Raw genomic sequence first — 18894 nt, forward strand, 5'->3', positions numbered from 1 at the left:
TCAGACACAAAGGGTCTCTGTTTATGTGGGTTACTGTCCAGGACCCAGGTTTTGCTGCCTGGTTTGTGGGTAAAGAAGGGGGAATGGATTAGAAAGTATTCAGTACATGGTTGAAAATAAATATGTACAAAATATATACAAAAAGTAGGCCTTACTTAGAGCAATGATTAAAAAAAAGATACAAAGTACAAAAACATTGCTTAAATATTAATTTTTTAACTCCCAAGAGAGTATAATACTGAACCAAATTTGAAAATTCCATTGCTCTTAAATGATCAAACATTTAAGGACCCACTAGATAGAAAGCACTTTGCGCACTATTGCAAAGCTCTCCACAATGGCCTGTGAGTCAGGGAGGCATTAGTTACAAGCCAAGTCTTACAGGAGGGAAAAAGCTTGAAGCCACACACTCCAGGTGGGACTCAAACCCAGGTCCTTGAAGTAAAAGTAGACTGTGGAAGACCCTGAGATGAGCCACCTTACAGGCTGTGCCACATCTTGGCAAGTGAGAGAGGTACCCTATTGTCTGGACAGAGTGTGTGCACACCAGGAGAACCAGCTGCCTCTCTCATTCTCTTGGGACTTAAAGAAAAGAGCCATCCCAAAACATTGCACCCAAGTCCTGCCCTTACTGACCTTCTGCAGCTGGGATGACTTCAGGGGACAGAGGGGTCACTGCAGTTGAAGCCTCAGTGGCCAGAGGCCCCCATCCTCTGGAGAGTTGAGTCACACCAGGAGCATCAGACACAGGAGAAGGTGCCTCTGTGGCTGTGGCTTCCTCACGGTCCCCGTGGACTCTGGGAACCTCCAGGGCAGAAACCTGCTCTTGCATCTCAAAGAGTGGAGAGGCCGATGGTTCTTGAGCAGCCGTTGTCATTTCTTGAATGATGATGTCTTTAAAAGGGGAAATATTTAAAATAGACCCAGTCCTTAAAGTCACCACGTAATTAACAAATCAAAACAAAACAAGCTGGTAGCTATTCTAGGGACTGCAAAACAGAGACAAAACTCAGAAACAGAAGTCCAGAAAGTAAACCTTGTCACTGTTGCTGCTTTTAGGACCTGTGAGTTCATCTCAAACAGAAGTAAAGAAATTAAATTAAAAAAAAAAAAACAACTAAAATGCAAAGCAAAGTAGGAGACTCAACAGCTTAATACTAACATCATCGGTTTGCCAAGAGACAAGTTCTACAAAACTAAGTTATAGCCAAAAATTCTCAGAGGCATTCGTCTGCATTTCTGAAAAGGAAAAGGAAGTTGATATTTTAAGTAGCAATGGCAGTAACCCATGTTCCACGGATTTCTGATGTGCGCCCTACACGCCCAGCACTAAGTGCGCAGTGCACATTAATTTAGTTCATCCTCCCCTACATCTAACACGAGGTGGCACCAGTGTCATCTCATGGAGCTGAGTATCACGGTGGTCAAGAAGGTAAGCTATGGAGCCAGGCTCCCTGCATCCGGAGTCTCGTTCCATGGGCCTGAACAAATTACTTAACATTTCTGGGCCTTCCGTTTCCTCAACTATCAAATGGAGAAAATAATAGCACGCATCGCACAGAATTGTTACGAAGATCATAAATGTGATCGTGCTGTAAAACACTTAGTGCATGCCCAGTACATTGGTTAGTAGTACATAAACATTAGGCATTAGTACCCCGTTTCATAAAATAACTTAGGTTGCGAAGCACTGCGGAGCCTGCCATGCCTGGGCAGCGTGCACCACATTAACTGTGCCAACGCTGCAGTTTGGAGAGGCCTCTCCAGGAGTTTAGCACCTGCTGAGACCCAAAAAGGAACAGAACAGAGCTACATAACATGCCGTCACCACCCTAGCCTGCCTGCCTGCCTTCCAACACAACATCCCCAATACACTACTGAGCCGAGACAGTATACTATAAGGATCAAACTTCACAGCCTTCTTAGGAAGGAGTCTATGCTGGAAATGTCAAATACCTACCACTACCAAAAAATGTAAGAGACACCTTATTATTTCTCTCTTTGAATACCAATTCTGGATACACAGCATAGCAGCAAGTTCAGTAAGTCAGACAATGAAAAATAATAGTCTGGGATAACTGGGGAAAGTTTCCTCTAAGTTTTCATCAGGGCCATCATGGTACATAATTTCAAATTTATTTTTCTTGAAGGTGATCTATTTGCTTGAGAACAGAGTGTTTCAGTAAAAACACTTCCTTTTTTTGGAAACCCAGTCAGTTTATATCATTTTGTTTTGTTTTGTTTTGTTTTCCTTTGCATTGAGGGCTTTTTACATCCTGCAGTCAGAGGACAAAGTGAACCAGGGTAAAATGTTTCACCTGAGCTTCCAGTTTGTTCTTTCTACCATTATATTAACTGATCTTTCTTTTTCTTTCTTTCTCAAGGAAGATTACAAACATCCTAAGAACCAGGATCATTTTCCTTTTGTATCTTTGGCAGCTGGGATAATGCTTTATTTACCACAAGATGACTAACATACAGTTTTAGCGTTGTTAAGTAGTAAGTGTTCTTCATATTGTCCTCACTTTTAACAGCACATATTTAGCAGTTACATATTTGATAATATATAAAAAGTCATATACAGTCCATGTTCATATAGACAGCAAGAAATGCCAAAGTGTTTTATGAGACACTAAGAAATGTCAAAAAATGCATACACCGGACCAAGTGATGACTTTAGGGAAAAGAGTGTGAACTAGAAATATTAATGGGAATGTTTTTAATAACATTCAAAATTTCCCAACCTCTCTCATTCTTCCAACTTCCTAGAGAGACAAAAGAATGTAATACTCATGATAGATTATTTTTCAAACCTTAGTTGAACTAACTAATGAACTAGCTGAATCAGAGGACTATGATCTTAGGATAATAATCTGTTAATAACAGACAAAATACCAAGAAATCATTGCATACCCTTAAAAAGATAATACCCTGAGTGATCTCTGGACTCTAAAATAATAGTTATTTTAGTTCTTTCCTTCAAAAATACTTATAAATCCAGGTGTGGTGACATACACCTATAATCCCAGCACTCAGGAGGCTGAAGCAGGAGGATCACCAAGAGTTCAAGGTGAGCCTGAACTACATGGTGGTTTCAAGGTCACCCTGAACTACATAATGAGATCCTGTCTCCAAAAATGAATTAGACATGCAAAATTCAATTGTCCTTTTCTCATTTACCAATTAATCTTTTGTCATTTTAATTGAATCCCAACAACACTTTATAAAACATTACAAATTTTATATTTCCATTCATTGGGCTACTTGGCTGAAATGATATATTGTAACTGTCCCAAAACAATTTGAAATGAGATGCACACTTTATACTAAGATTTTCCTTCTTGATGCTATTATCTGACCAACTACACATTAAAAAAAAATTAACCAGTAAAACAAATACGAGGCATGTGAGCTTATATCCACAGGTGAAAGGCTATGAAAAAGTAAAAAACTGGGGGCGGGGGATTTAGCTCAGCGGCATAAGTGCCTGTCTTGCAAGCAGGCAGTCGTGAGATTGATTCCCGGTACCGATAAAAAGAAAAAAGACCAAAAAAAAAAAAAAAAAAAGAAAAAGTAAAAAACACAAAATCAATCGAGCAGATGATTTATCTTTCTTCCTCTTATGTCCTAATGATTTACTTTTGGGTAAATAAAGTCAGAGAACTCATGTGGTTGGTACTATTTGATAAATATTTGCCTAAAGCTTTTTAGTAAAAAATATTAGAGAAGTGAGTGTATTTTATAACATATAAACATATAACTTCCACTATTCAAGATACTAAACATATAGCTAATGCTTTCATATTTTCCTGTAGAGTTACGTGTTTTCACAGCAAAGTGATCTTTCGACCTCAATGCTGTTGACATACTGACTCAATGACTTCATTATTGGGGCTGCTTCATGCATGTTAGGTTGTGCCACAGCATTCTTGGGCCTCTGCCCACTAAGACGCCAGTGCCCACCCTCAGTTGTAACAATTAAAATGGTTTCAAATGCTGGTAAATGTACCATGGGGACGGAAGGGGAGAGGCAGGAACTATCCTCAGCTGGAGACTGCAGGTCAATATGAAGGGGTAAGTTTTATATGAAATACATGATCTACTGGAACACTTGCTTTTCATTAAACTTTAACAACCCGTTCTAAATTGCCTTTAAAAATGAAAACATTCCAAGGGCCTGGGGATTTAGCTCAGCAGCATAAGCTCCTTCCTTGCAAGTGTGCGGTCGTGAGTTCGATCCCTGGTACCAATAAAAACAAAAAAGACCAAAAAAAAAAAAAAATGAAAACATTCCAAATTAAACAAAGTTTGTTTCTCTTCTTTTTCCACTTTCCTTTACCTTTCAACATGTGCCCCCGCAGCCGATCGGCCTCCGACTGGTACTCTGATGCAGATGCAGTCGTCTTTCCCAGGAGCTCAGTGCTCTCTTCCTTGGTGGAATCCATGACACCTTCAGCTCCTTGGAACACGCTCTCCTGGGAGAGCTCTGGACCTCCCAACAGGCTCATGGGAGCAGAGGAACTGGCCTGGGTGGCAGCAGGAAATCTCATGTCCCCCTGTGAAGTCGGCAGTGCTGGGCCCAGCAGTGCTTCCCCTTCTGGCAACCCCAGAGCTACCTCCACCACCTCTGTCACCTCTGGACTATCTCCTTTTGGAGCCCTTGTCTGGCTTCCACTCTCTAGTTTGGTTTCATCCCATTCTTCACTTAATACAGAGGTGGCTGGGACAGTTGAGCTGACGCGCACCGTGCTTTCTGCGGCTCCCAGCAGGCTGTCAGTTTCCAGCTCCACACTAAGGGTATACACAGCAGTTGGCACCAACAAGTGCTGGGTGGCAGTGGCCTGGGTACTATCAGCTGTCATCTGTGAAGTCTTCTCCCCATTAGGTGTGAGGCTTCTGGGTACAGTGTCTGCTGTGGACTCAGCACCAGGAAAAGTTGGTGTTCTCTGGTCTGTGGCTGCTTCAAGTTTCTCCATTCTTGAACTGCTGGTTTGCATTTCTTCAGTGTCCATACAAGATGAAGGTGTAGGTCCCAAACTACCTCCCTTCTGATTCTCAGATGCAAACAACTGGTTATCCACATATGTCAGGAAACTCTGTGCTGCTTCTGTAGTCCCTTCCCCAAAGGGCTGACTGCGGCTACTGCTCAAAGGTTCCTCCTCATCAGGACTCAGAGAAGCAGCTGCAGGGAGTGTGGTGGTGAGCATGGCCTTGGAAAGCTTGCTCTCAGCAGACAGGCCCTCTAGTTGGCTGGAACCAAACGTGTCCTCACCTGCTGGGACCTCTAGCTCAGCAGCAGTGTAAAGCCCAGCACTGCCTGACTGCAGGAGCCCAGCTCTAGTAGGCTGGGTTTCTTTGCTGCTCAAGAGGATTTTATTTAGTGACACTGCTGATGGTTCTGGGGGGGCTATTATTGCATCCTCAGAGGACGGCAGTTGGGGGGTCTGCTCTGGAGTCATGGAGCTATTTTCCAGGTCACCTGCACCAATCCTCTCAGGCTGCTCTTGCTCTCTTTGGGGGAAGGCCAGACATTGTGTAGCAAAGCTAAGAAACAGAAAGCTCCCAAAAGCCAGACCAAGGTGCAAGGCAGCTGATCTGCTCATAGTGGAAGAGAAATGTGCACAGAAATTGGCAGAGCTGACAATTCCAGCAATCGAGTCCTGCAGAAAAATAGAGCACATCAAACTGTCATAGACACATAGTTTATAAGCTCCTTGAAATGGAACTGTAAGTAAACCAATCTCCTTGACTTCACAAACAGAGAAGGCAGGTAGGGAAGGGCTGTTCTATTTTTCTGCTCCCTTGAGACATGGATAACCCAGTTCATTTTTCCCTGCTGAATTCTTGCAGCTGATTTCTCTTGAGCTCCCTAGAAAAAGGTACATATAGTTCAAGTATTAGGTTCATTGTTTCTCATGCACCTACTTGAAATAAATTACCCTTGAAGTCACATTTGCAAATCCTCTCCAAATTCCTCCATTCATCCTCTGCTAATCCTCTATTAGAATCCCGAATTCCTCTCTTATTCTCCTATTAATCATGTAGAAAATAGAAAAATGTCCAGGACATAGGAAAAAAAGTTACACATTTATTCAAATAATTTTTTAAGCGTTATCACGGTTTGAAAATTTCCATCGCCCAAATCCATGTGTTGAAATCTAATCATGAAAGTGACGGTACTAAGAGCTGGAGCTCTGGGGAAGTGATGAGGGCCACAAAGCCAAAGTCCTGATTAACGAAATTAGAGCCCCTTAAGAGTCCCTGATGAGCCTCTCACCTCAGAAATTTCTCACTTTTCAGTCTGCAGCACCACATTCACAAAAATATCTCAGAGATGTGGTGAGTTCTCTAGAAAATTGAAAGTAGGACTTAAAATTCTAAAGCAAAAACTTTGCCTTTATAAATGGTACATTTTTTATTTCCTTCATGTCTAGTCATTAAACCCTCTAGATTAAATGCATGGCACACAAGTGAAATACAGAAATTCCATTTTCATGGTACCTTCTTCCCTTAGGGATTTCAGAACTGCCACACATTAATCCCATTTTGTTTCAAAGGCCCTTTCAAACATAAAATGGCTAAGTCCTCTGGGCATGATCTATATGACTCAAGACCAAATGAAGACTGGATTTCCTGCATAAAAACAGAGGAATATGTGGATTTAGAGCTTAGGCCTGCCAGCCACACAGACCAAGAGAGCAAGCTGCCTTGGAAGCAGAATTTCTAGCCCTCATCCTACCTTCCTGAGAGATCTGGAGTCAGACCACCCAGTTAAAACTACTCCCAAATTCCTGGTGCACAGAAATGGTATGAAATAACACACATGTATTATCAAGTTAAGCCACTTGTTGGGGTAACTTGTTGTACAAAAATCTTAAACCCACAGTGCTTTAAAGAAATACAGGAGCTGAGCACAATGGTGCATGCCTGTAATTCCAGCACTCAGAAGGCTGAGGCAGAAGGATCATTGTGAGTTTCACACCAGCCTGGGCTCTACAGTGAGCTCAAGGCCAGCCTGATCTGCATAGCGAGACCCTGTCTCAAAAGGACACACACACACACACACACACACACACACACACAAATAGGAACAGAAGAATGCAGGTGAGTTGTCATGATGCCATATGCAGAAAAGGAACAGCACATCAAGGATCATAAAGTAAACAGTAAAGGGGAATTGAATCTAGAGGTGACAGGATGAAACCTAAGTTTCCCAAGCACCCTAAAGGCTGGAAGAAGGACACCATCTCCCCACAGGTAGAGTGGGGATCTGAAACCCCCATTAAGTTAACCCCAAGCAGCTCCAGCCTCATTTTAAAAGGAGAACATATGGGAGAAATGACTGAGAAAGACAAATAGCACATCCTAGCACATCACTATCATGGATATCACTGTCCACTGAACAAAAGCACACCTGATGGTGGCCAGGACAGAGGACCACACAGTATCATGCTCACTGTCCATTTTCCTTCCTTAAGCAAAAACGTATGTGAGCTGTAAGGCAAAGTCACAGCCAGTAGCAAATGAACTATGAAACTATCTACATATCTGATGAGGCATAAAAGCTATAGACTCTGGTTCATATTGGATCTATTCAAATAGCTGTTTGTTCCTGAATAGATATTCACTAAACCTAACTAAACATCCCAGAAAAGAAAAGGTGTCACCTCAAAGATTGGTCTGCATGATCACATGCTTCAGACTAAAGCTGTAGAAACTGCAAGCCATCATGAATGGTGACAGAATTCAGAGGGACATGGGCTGCCATCGGAAAGATGGTTTCTGAATTTTAGTTTTCTTCTTATGTGATACCAAGCAACTGGCTTCTGGTTTACTTTTGACAAAATGAGGGTTAAACAAAATATCCTTTGAACTCTCCTCTGCCTGTGTGATTCTATGTTTATACCTCACCTATAGGAGAGAAAACAAAAAATATTCCTCCAAAACCACAATTTCACCATTCAGTAGGCGAGACACCCACAATGCTGCGCAAATGCTCTAGTCATGTGGGCTGGCAGAGGAATGTCATGAACAAAGAATAAAGACTCAATGCAGACCCAACCACCTTTCTGAACAAGGGTTTCCCCTCAAGGTCTTAGTTTCATCCACACCTGGAGTTTTAGAACTTTCGTGTGAAACAGATTCAGCTGTGCTCTAAATGACCTTCCCTCTGTGATTCCCCATCAGCCACCTGTTTTTCAAATCCAATTATGGAAGAAAAAGTGGGATGAACCACAAGCCTTTTCTGGTCTCTGTACTGAGGCCATATGCTCCTTCTTCCCATTATTCAAAGCAATGCCTGAACTCTGAAAGGAGAAAAGACAGCCCCCTAATGGGGGTTGCATTACATTAGAAAACTAAGAAAAGAATGGCCACGGTCAATTCAATGACAATATTCCTAACCCTAAATTACCATCTGCAGCCACATTTTAAAGACCATGCATCTTTTCTCTTTCCCTCAAAACTATCGCCTGTGAGGCCACCTGCTCAGCTTCGAAGAAATGCTTAGTAAATACTCACTGAACAAACAGATAAATGTCTGCAGCCTGCTTTGGTGGTAGAAATGGAAGAAAGATTTCATTGCTTCTTAGGATTCTGTGTCTTCTATTAAACTAACTGAGCCATAAGAATATTTAATACAAATACAAAAGAACACTTCTCTTACGTTCCCCTTACACTGTGCCTTTAGCTCAGCCTCTCTTCTTTTCACTTGATCTGTCAGTGCAAATTAATTCAGATAAACTCTAGCTCAATGTTTAACAGATAATGGACATTAGCTTTGAGCAGTTTAAAAAGCATCCCTTTCAGAGCAAGTCAGCAGCACTTGGGCTATCATGTGCTATCAAGGTGCCCTAATGGCTTGGCAGTCCCCTGTACAATTTACATTTCTGCCACCAGCAGGTAGATAAGCTGTCCTGTCAAGCATTATCTTTGACAATCTTAAACACACACAGCCCAGAATCTGTGTCTTTTCCAAGTCCAGAAATGTTCAAGTTCCAAAGACAAATGAAAGACAACATTTTTTTTTAAAAAAAGCCTTAGACTTAAAAATCCAATTTTCTAAACACTTAGTTAACACTTTTCCCATTAAATTTAATACTGCTGTTTTAGGGTGCTACCAAAATGAAGACTCAAAAGGGAAACCAGCGTGATGAAACATTTTCATCATGACAAAGCTATCTCCAAGGTAAACTGAGTTTCATGCAAAATGTAGAGAGAAAATGAGCATTACCCTAAGAATAGAAACTGGTGAAAATTTGCCTGTTTTCCTCTCTCCTGATACATGCAACTGCTGTAAATAGCTGGTGTGGGTGGAGAAAAAAAGACATCTATTTTCAGATTCACTGTCTTCTGAAAAGTCAGTGGAGGTGAGCCTTTTCTAGTCTGTATACTGAGACCATATGTTCCTTGTACCCATGATTCAAAGCAACCCTTGAACTTAAAAGGAGGAGAAAAGACAGCTTGTAGGAATGGTGGCAGCAAACACAACTGCAACCCAGATAAACTAGTAGATAGGTGGCTTCAAGTTCCAGGTCTTTCATCGTCTTTTAAAGCCCAGAATTTATTTGGTTGTCAACCATCTTCTTCATCTAAGCTGAGGTGTCACCATGAACTCTTCTTTTATAGTCTTGATTCACAACTTGTATAAAGTCTTCCCTTACACTCTCTCCTGGAATTGTCCCTCAGGCCTCTTCACTGGATTGTCATTATTTTAATTGCCACTTAGTTGGCCATCCTTGTACACACTCACTCCTCTTTAATCCAGTTGATACAATCCAGATGGTTTATGCTTAAGGGTAACAATGACAAGAAGCAACCAAAAATGGCTTCCGCGGCCAGGTGAGATGCTGCATTCCTGTAAAGCCAGCATTCGGAAGGCTGAGGCAGGAGAATCCTTGCCAGTTCAAGACCAGCCTGTGCTACAAAATGAGTCCAAGGCCAGCCTGAACTGTATAGTGAGACCCTGTCTCAAAAACACAAAAACAGAAGAAAAAAAAAAGGCTACCACTTAGAAACTGCTCTCTGTCCCATGTTGTAGCTTGCCTTGCAGAACTTTTCAATCCTCACGACAACCTAATATGGCAGACACTACCACTGTCCCCAGGCTTACAGAGAATAATCAACTTGCCTGAGTGACAGTATCCGTTTTTGATCTTTTCATCTTGTCAAACTTCAAGGTTCCTGCTTATGATAGTTTGGAGCAAACACTGGCCTCCAAAAGGCTCATATGTTCAAAGGTGTGGCTTCAGGAAAGGTGAGGAGATTGTGGGAGTGGTACCCGAATAGTGGATTAATCCACTGGTAAATTCACAGCTGAATGAATTACGGTGGGGGAAGGCAATTAGAGGAAGCAGGTCATTGGTGGCATGCCTGTGAAGGATACGCCTTGTCCCTGGGGTCTCCTTTTCTCTCTGCTTCCCAGCTGCCACAAAGTGAGCAGCTTTACCCTACCATGCCCTTCCACCATGATGCTTCTACCAGGAGCAGCCAATGACTGTGAACTAAACCTCCAAAACTATGAGCCAAAACAACCCTTTTCTCCTTTAAAGTGTTTAAGTCATGTCTTTATTCAGGTCACAAAAAGCAAACACACTGCTTCTGACACCACAAACTCTCTACTTCCAAAATACACCATCACGTATCACCCCAAACAGAAAGCTGCCGAACCCCACATATATAATGCGAACTCCATGGTATCAGAGCCAAGTGCACAGACACTTGCCACGCTCATTTTAGGCTATTAAGTGTTGCCATAGCACCCCAGTACCCCAACACCTCCTCTTCTTCCCTGTCCCAGATATCAAAACCCAGGTCCCCAGTAACAGCTGCCATAAAAAATGACAGACACATTAGCATCCCACCCTTGTTCCAGCTCCTCTAGCACAAATCGTCATGTTTGTCAAGTCTCATCAACTTGGTACAAGATTAGGATTCTCCCACATAAACACTGGTCTGCTTCCTTTGTTCATCTTATATCTAACGAGAGAGGTAGTCAATAAATACTTGCTGGCATGAAGTGAATATAAATGATCATTAATAACAAGAAAAATAATGTCGTGAGTTTCTCTTTTGTACTAGAAAATTATCAATGACATTTCATGATCTATCCTTATCTAATTGTTTATTTTGCCCAGCATCTGGCCAATTCTGGTTATTCGATGTGTTGTTTTAATAACAGCACTAACTTGTGTATTCTTATTCTGCTATATTTTAGGTTTCAGAGTTTATTTCACACATATACACACACAGGTTAAGTTACAAGTAATAAGTCTCAAGAGCTCAACTTGCTTCCGAATTACCACCTCAACTTTTAAAATCCAATTAGTGATGCTTTGATTGATAAGAGGAAAGGACACTGCTCCTTCCTGACTGGTGCCTTAATAATCTTTCCATTTTGTGCTTTTCTGGCTCCTCAATGATCCATTTGTCTTTGTCTTATCTTGTCTTTCTTTTTAATCCTTCAGGCTCTCCTTGTCAATACTATTTCATTTGTGCAAAGCTGAGTTTATCAAGACTCTGACCTTATTAGCCCAGCGGCAGCACACGGCATTAAAGTACCACACTCTTGATTCACTGTGCCATTGACAACTGTCACTGGTCTGTTATATTGGCTCTAAGATCTGGGCTGCAGCCATCCTGCACTATAAATTAAATGGCAGGGATGACAGATGATCTTTCCAGCAGTGTGTTCCATCACAGTGGAAGGAAGGAGAACCAAGTAACCACATTTAAAAAAGAAAAGTATGGTCCCCCAGAAAAGCAGCTCCTCCTGACAGGAATGAGGATGAAGAGGCCAGGGCCAAGATGCCTACTCTGGAAACTACCAGCAAAGTGCTTTCCCCTTTCCCCCTCCCTGCAGGCCACAGCTCACTGCTACACACTGAACCCAACAAGCTTCAGTCTCAACAATCTGATGATGCAAACAAATGAAGGTACCTGCATTTATCACCCCAAGCATGTCATCCTATCCCTGGCAGAAAAAAGCTGGACTTGAAGATTTTAAAATGGACTTCAAGTTCAAGCTCAAACATTGGCAAATGACTAAAGTTCAGTTTCTTTATGACAAAACAGCGCTAACAGTGCTCATACTAAATACTAACAATATTAATGTTCACCCTGTTTTCTTTGAAGGGTGAAGAGACAAAAATGACAACAAACATGAAAGGAGCTTAAAAATGCATGTTACAAGCACTATATATGACATGTAAGTGTGAAGCTGACAAGTCCCTCGAATTGCAGAAATGCAAGCAATGGAAGGCACCCATCACACAGGTCACAAACAGAATTCCCATTTCCCCTAGGTACCATCACAGAGCTCCCATCCCAGCTTTCACAGATGAGGCGACCTGCGTCCTCACTGTCTGCAGACTCCTGTCCTGCCCAGGCTTGATCACAAGTGGTTGTCTACTCACCAGCAAGCTCTTCCCCATGACTCATTCTGACACTTCATTTCTGTCCTTTGGGGCTCACAAACCTCATCTGCTCAGCAAGCTCTCTAAGCACCAGATACAGGGAAGCTGAGACTAGTCTCATACACTTTTCTTACAATCACCAACAAAACGCAATAGGGAAAAACAGGATTGATGCACACATTTTAATTAGAGAATGAGTTTTTAATCTTGCAGAGATTACTCCAGCGTCCTTATGTGCGAGTAAATAAAATTCAACTAACAAAAACACAATGCCTGGGCCAGGGATTTAGCTCAGCGGCATAGGTGCCTGCCTGGTAAGCATGAGGTCATAAGTTCGATCCCCAGTACCAAAAAAAAAAAAAAAAAAAAAAATGCAATGACATACACTACTTCTCAGGCCAACATTTAATAAATAATATACACTGTCAGAGTGAAATTTTTTTCCAGAAAGATAAATCCATCTTCATTTTGATCTTACATTTAATATCAAAACGTCTCTATAATGCCAAACTGTGACACGGTAATCGGGAAACATCAGGAATATAAAGAAGCCTCACATGAAAACAAAGACAATCCACAGCTCTTTAATTGGCCTTGTTGCCGAGGCTACCTTGGGCTTAGTGAGCCCTGGGACTCCTGAATAAAAAAGGCAAATCAGTATCTAGTCTAGTGATAAGTGGTTGGTTCCTTACTGTCAAACCCAAGAAGCTCCACTTCATTCATGAGAACACGTCAGAACACTCTTCAATCTCTACTAGGTGAACAGAGACGAATTCTGTCTGTGACACTTGACCCGGCAAGGGCGGCTTTGCAGCCAAGTGTGCAGAACCTGTGTACCAAAGATGCTTGGCTGAAGGGGGCCCCTGGGAGCCTCACAGCTTAGCTCGTGATCAAAGAAAAAAAAAGTGGGGAGGGGGGTGCTGACCACAATTTTCTTCCTCAAAGACTCTTTGAGCTCTACGGATAGTTTTGGGGATCACTTCTCCCTCCCCCTTAAGTTTCAAATTAAAACTTGCCCAGATAAAAGCAAGCGCTTTTAAGCAGCCTTGTGTGTTCTCTTCAAATCGGTTCTGCCCTGGGGTTAGGTGCCAGGATGCCGGCAGATCCTTGGGTAGGCTTGGAAAAGTAAGGACTTTTCATCCTTGAGAACCCCAAACTCTTGTGGGTCTTGCGTCTCGCCGACCCCTCCCTAGCCAGGGCGCCACAGGTTAGGAGCCCGCACAGATCGGCTGGGCAGCGAGCAGGGCGCGCGGGCGACGCGGGGGCCGCCTCGGCCCGGGGTCCCGCACAGCTCACCTCCTCCAAACCCCGCCCGCAGTCCCTCTCCGGCCAGGTGGCCTTTCCAAGAAGCACCCTCCAGCGCGACTGTCCGCGTCCTGCAAAGTAGCAGGGCGCAACTCAGCGCCCCGGAGGGAGGGAACGAGAAGGCGAGAGGGCGAGGAAGAAAGAAAAGCCACACAAAAGCGGCCAGCCCGGCGGCCCCGCCAGCACAAAGGCCCGCGGCCGGAGCGCACAGCCGAGGCGGGCTGAGGCCGGCGTGCCCCGCGCCCCGACCGCCGGCCGGCCACCCGCCCGCCCGCCCGCCCGCCCCAGGGCCGCTGCGCCCCGCGCCCCGCGCCCCGCGCCCAGCCCTCACCTGGCGCCCTCCGCCGAGCAGCGCCGGGGACCGCAGCCGCGCGCCCCGCACCGCCAGCCCGCACCGCCGCGCCCGAGCTCCTCCGCGGCCGCGGCCCGGGATTGGCCGGCGGGAGGCGCCCGCCCCGCCTGCGGGCGCCCGCACGCGACGCCCCTTCCCCTCCTCCCACGCCCCCGAGACGCCCTGCCCTGCCGCCCCGCGCCCCGGGCCCCCGCCCGCGGGTCTCGGTGGAGCCCCGAGCGCAGCCGGAGCTGGGGCTGCTCCGCGCGGGACTGTGGGCGGCGCGGCCGTGCGTACGCCAGGCCCCGCGGGGACGCTCGCCTGGACGGTCTCCGCGGCCTCGTGGAGAAGTTGAACCGGCGCCTGCAGCACGGCGCTCTCCAGCCTCCGCTGCTGCGGGGCGCGGGGCTGCTAAGCCTGCACCGCAACCCCAGAGAAAAGGCTGTGATCCCCGCTCGCTGGGGGCAGAGTTGAGGCCAAGGACCGCACGGTTTTAGGGCCGGTGTGACTGCTGGGCGTCCGTGTCCTGCAGTCCTGAGTCTCTCAAGGACACTTTCCGTTCTCCTAACTGTGAGCGCAAGGAGGTGTCAGGAATCCAAGGCCCACTCCGCGGCAACCCCACCCTCCCGCGCGCTCCTCACTGTGGTCAGTGCGGTTCGCGTGGTTATTTGTACACATTCTTAAGTAAGAGCAGTTGGCACCCAAGAGTGTATTAGCGTTGCCATACTGGAAAGGAAACTAATAGTTGTTGAATGCAGTGGGACTGAATTCATAAAAACTGGGCCATGCGTGTTCAGTGTGGAATGTCATGCAGTGCTGCACTACGACCAGGTCTGATGCTGGGTCTGACACCACCGCGTGATCAGTTACACCCAGCCTCGCCAAGTTAGGTTTTAACATGCTAAGTCAGTAGTTTGAAAGTCAAGCCTCATCTCTCATAAATACAATATCCTAGTGCGAAAAGGTCCCATCGAGGCCACAAAATTGGGTCCCCTCAGGTAAACAGAGCTACTAGTAAAAACAACGTGATGTAGGGAACAGAAGGACAAGCAGAATAGGACAGAGGGCAGGAGGAAGGGAGTCCAGCGCCCTGGCATTAATAGGGCCAGCCCACCAAAATTGAAGCGCTTCATTTCTTTGACATGTTCTGTCTCTCTTGTGCGTCCCATGCTGACAGTTTACTCTTCTCCATAGAGAACCAGTGGCCACACAATACGCAGGTCCCAGCTGCAGGGCACCGCTGCTGCTCAGATCTGCCTCCTGCTCAGATTGTCCTATCCAAGATCACCCTTCTCCACTTCAGGATTCCTTCATCTGTGCGGGAAAGTGATCCCACCCCAGATGGCTTGTACTTCTCTAAGCCCTTCTGGTTAACATAGCTTATCATAACTGCTGCTGTTGGTACCAGCAGAGAATAAGACCAATCCTTGCCCATGACACACACACAAATCATAGACAAGGAAAAATTATTTGCTGTGGGTCAGCTCAGTAAACCCACGTGACGAATGTTACTCATTTTTTATGAGTAAAACAAGATAGTGTGTGTGTGTGTGTGTGTGTGTGTGTAGCATTGTAACACCCAAAACTGTTACCAATTAATGTAACAGGAAAGGAAGTTCCCAGAAGCAGTTTGAGGCTGGCCAGATTTAGCAAATAAAAATGAAGCTGGTTAAATTTTAATTTCAAATAAACAACATGTAATTTTTAACATAAGCATGACCCAGATATTGTATGGGATATACTCCACCAACCTTTATTTATTCATTTCTCTACTTATTTAAGATAGGTAAAACAAGGTCCTGCTCAACGTGCGAGACGCATTTATGCTGAAATTCAAATTTAACTGGATTCTGCATCTTACCTGTTGACCCTGTCCCTATTAGCTTGTCATTTGGTCCTGATTGGTAAAGCCTTTGTGTCAGAAAGGGATTGGCCAGATGGTAGCGGAGAACAGCATAGCCAGTCTGGAGTGAGGCCTGCACAGTGCCCGTGCAAGTGCTGTCCAGAGGGAGATGTTGGAGTATTGCAGAGTCGGGGTGCACAGTGGAATTATCACTAAATTGTGTTGAAATACTTCACAGTCTGTCCATGGCTTTTCGTTCTGACTCTCCTGTGCCAAGAACCTGGCACTTTCCTTTCCCATGAACGTCCATGACCCGGGCCTCTGCTGAAGTGAGCTCGCCTGGCAACTCAGTCTTTATATGACTGTCTTTCTGGGTCGTGGGAGTGAAACTGTGGGAGTCTGCTCAGAGCAGAGCAACATCTGACCCCCGCAAAAATTGGGTTGCTGGTGTAGGGCTTAGGCCAAGCCCTGAGTGGGCTGTCTTCACCCAGCTACTTTGTAAGTACCTGACAGGCCTTCCCCCAACACTCTACTGTTTGCTGAGGATGCTTTTGTTTTGGTCTGTTCTGTTTGCAGTTACAATTATATCATCCACAGAACCTGGGGCAATAAAATAAAATAAATAAAAGAGGCATAGGAGGGAAAATCTTGCAATGCTGTTTACCTGAATCTCCCCAAGTCCCTTTCAATATTTCAATGCCTTTTCAATGTAGTGCTTTTTACAACTTTTAAAGGCCTTCGTTGGATCTTCTTGCTCCTCTTAGCCCCCCAAACCCCCAGCATGAGGCCAGCAGTGGAAGGACACGAGCTGCTGCATGGAAAGAGTGTTGCTTGCAAATCAGGTATCAAGGTCTTTTGAAAGATCACCTTCTTTTCCTGTTCTTCCTGACGGGTTATGACTGCAAGCTCTTTAGCATGGTGGAGGTTCTGAGCCCAACAACTGCCAAGTCTGACTCTCCAATGGCAACTTCCTGGGTGCTTCCGCAAGCTGGAATTCCCAGACTGTAAAATAGGATGAAGAACCCTCTCTCCTCACGTTGAGTATCCATAGGCAGCTGATTATGGTGATGGAGATAGAAATCACAGAAATGTTAGAATTAGTTTGGGTGATTTGATTGACTTTATTAATTTTGAAGGATTTTTCATTGTATTCAAGCCCCTTAGAACCCTTGACAGGATCTACCTTAAACTAGTTCAATGCCAGTGAAACTGACTGGTCATCTTGTACTAAATTATGTCTTTGGTATACAATTTATTGGCAAACAAGCAGAAAGAATAAATCCTATAATAAAACGGCTTTCCTAAATAAGAATTTGGAATAATGAACTTTACACACAAAAACCTTCTTGCTCTTCTCCAGAAAACCTATTATAATTGTAGAAGCGGAGTATTTTATGCATTTGATTCACCTCTAGAATGTGTCTTAATGTGAGCAAATGTGAGGCTAGTGTGAGTAATACTCTGGGTCCAAATCCCAAAAAAGAGAAAAAAGGGAACTACTCTTCATAATTCTCTGTTACCAAGCACTAGATTTATTTAGGCCCTGGACTTTCGGATAAATGAAGTTTTATCTGTTGCCTTGAAAAAATCAAGATAAGAGAAGAAAGGACTACTAACTCAGACACAGTGTAACAAAATTTCTAAAACGGTGTAGCCATTAAATGAAACTTTTCAAGATGAAGTCAAGCTGGCAGAATTTACATAAAAGAAACCTTGTCCTTTCTTCTACAGCCATGAATGTCCTTGCAAAAATCTTTTTTAAAGAGAATTAAACATCAACGTTCTGATGCCTACCATAGAACAGAACCTTTAATTCCAACCAAATTGGTCATCAAAAAGTAACTATATTCAAAATGGCATTTATAACTAGAGATATGAATTGCCTTTCACTTTATCAGAGAAAGTGTTATAACCATCTTTGTCTTTTTTATGTGCAACCATGAATAAATGTGTCTGGTAGATTTCTTATATTTTGGGTTGTTGTTTGTTGTTTTGCTTTCCTTTGTGAGACAGTCTTGCTCTATTACCAATGCGGGCCTTGAACTCACAACCATCCATGTCAGCCCCCAGTAACCGAGATGTCAGACCTGTGCTGCTTCCTGCTCACTTTGGCTTTCTCATTCTAAACGGTAGGTATGAGACACTTGACATAACGGCGCAAAACCTATTACTTGTATTGCAAAAGAAGATCGTTTCTTCTTCCCTATCTCTGTTAAGGGTAGAATGTTTTTTTTTTTGTTTTTTTGTTTTTTTGGTTTTTTTTTTGATGGCCTTACCAAGACAACTAGAGATCAAATCCCAGAAAGCATTCTTGCCAGAGAAAGTTCACCAACATTGCAACAGATAGCAAAAAGGGTCACACATTCCCTTCTGTTGTAGGCCTCTAACAATGAATCTCAGTCATTTTGAGTGTCTGATGTAACATTATTATTTAACAAGGAAATTATAGGGATAACTGCGGACGTGGAAGAGATTACCAAATGTATTTGCTGATATGAAATTATTGTATAACAAATGTATCTATGTTACTTTTTACAAAAATAAAATTCAAGTATTAACATCAAGTTCAAGGTATACAAGTATATTTGATTTGTAGAATGTTAATAGCAAAAGAAAAGAGGGGAATATGGCCAATAGAGAGTATTTACTACAGTGTAGTTTATACTCAGAATAATGCTGTGCCAACAATTTGAACATTGGTTTACCAAAATTTAAAGATAATATGAAAATCAGTGCAAAAAAAAAATAAAAGTCTTTCCTTCAACGTAGCACTCAACCTCCTGCCAAATTCCTTGTCCCTGTAAATTCTGATTAATTCTGCAGGTCAAGCTCTGTTTGATGGCTTTGTATTTCCTTGTCATTAAGCAATGGACAGTGTGCCACAGAGTGTGGACCAGGCGTGTATTTCAGCACTGAGCCTGGCTCTATGGCTTGTCAGTACACACATGTTTTTATTGTGTGGGAGATATGTAAGGCATGCAAAGGTATATAGCTGAACTCCA

The 18894-nt window shown here is 43.8% G+C and overlaps 1 protein-coding gene across 4 annotated transcripts in view; it reads right to left on the reverse strand.

The window, feature by feature from the left end:
• The window catches only part of Armh4 (armadillo like helical domain containing 4), a 133844-nt gene extending 119224 nt beyond the window's left edge, over positions 1-14620 (reverse strand). The window contains exons 1-3 of one of the 4 annotated variants that reach the window (XM_063241531.1): positions 14371-14620; positions 4340-5660; positions 637-894 (exon numbers count right to left, since the gene is read on the reverse strand). In XM_063241531.1, coding sequence (XP_063097601.1) covers positions 637-894; positions 4340-5603 — 1522 coding nt within the window. In that variant the 5' untranslated portion in view covers positions 5604-5660; positions 14371-14620. Of the gene's footprint in view, positions 1-636; positions 895-4339; positions 5661-13105; positions 13242-14049; positions 14146-14370 lie in introns of those variants that run through there. The other 3 variants (XM_063241530.1, XM_063241529.1, XM_063241527.1) reach the window with 3 other exon arrangements.
• Positions 14621-18894: the final 4274 nt, after the last annotated feature.

The sequence above is a fragment of the Cavia porcellus genome, unplaced genomic scaffold (genome assembly GCF_034190915.1).
Source record: "Cavia porcellus strain 051 isolate PalLab524CR breed Dunkin Hartley unplaced genomic scaffold, mCavPor4.1 scaffold_31, whole genome shotgun sequence".
Classification (NCBI taxonomy): Eukaryota; Metazoa; Chordata; class Mammalia; order Rodentia; family Caviidae; genus Cavia; species Cavia porcellus.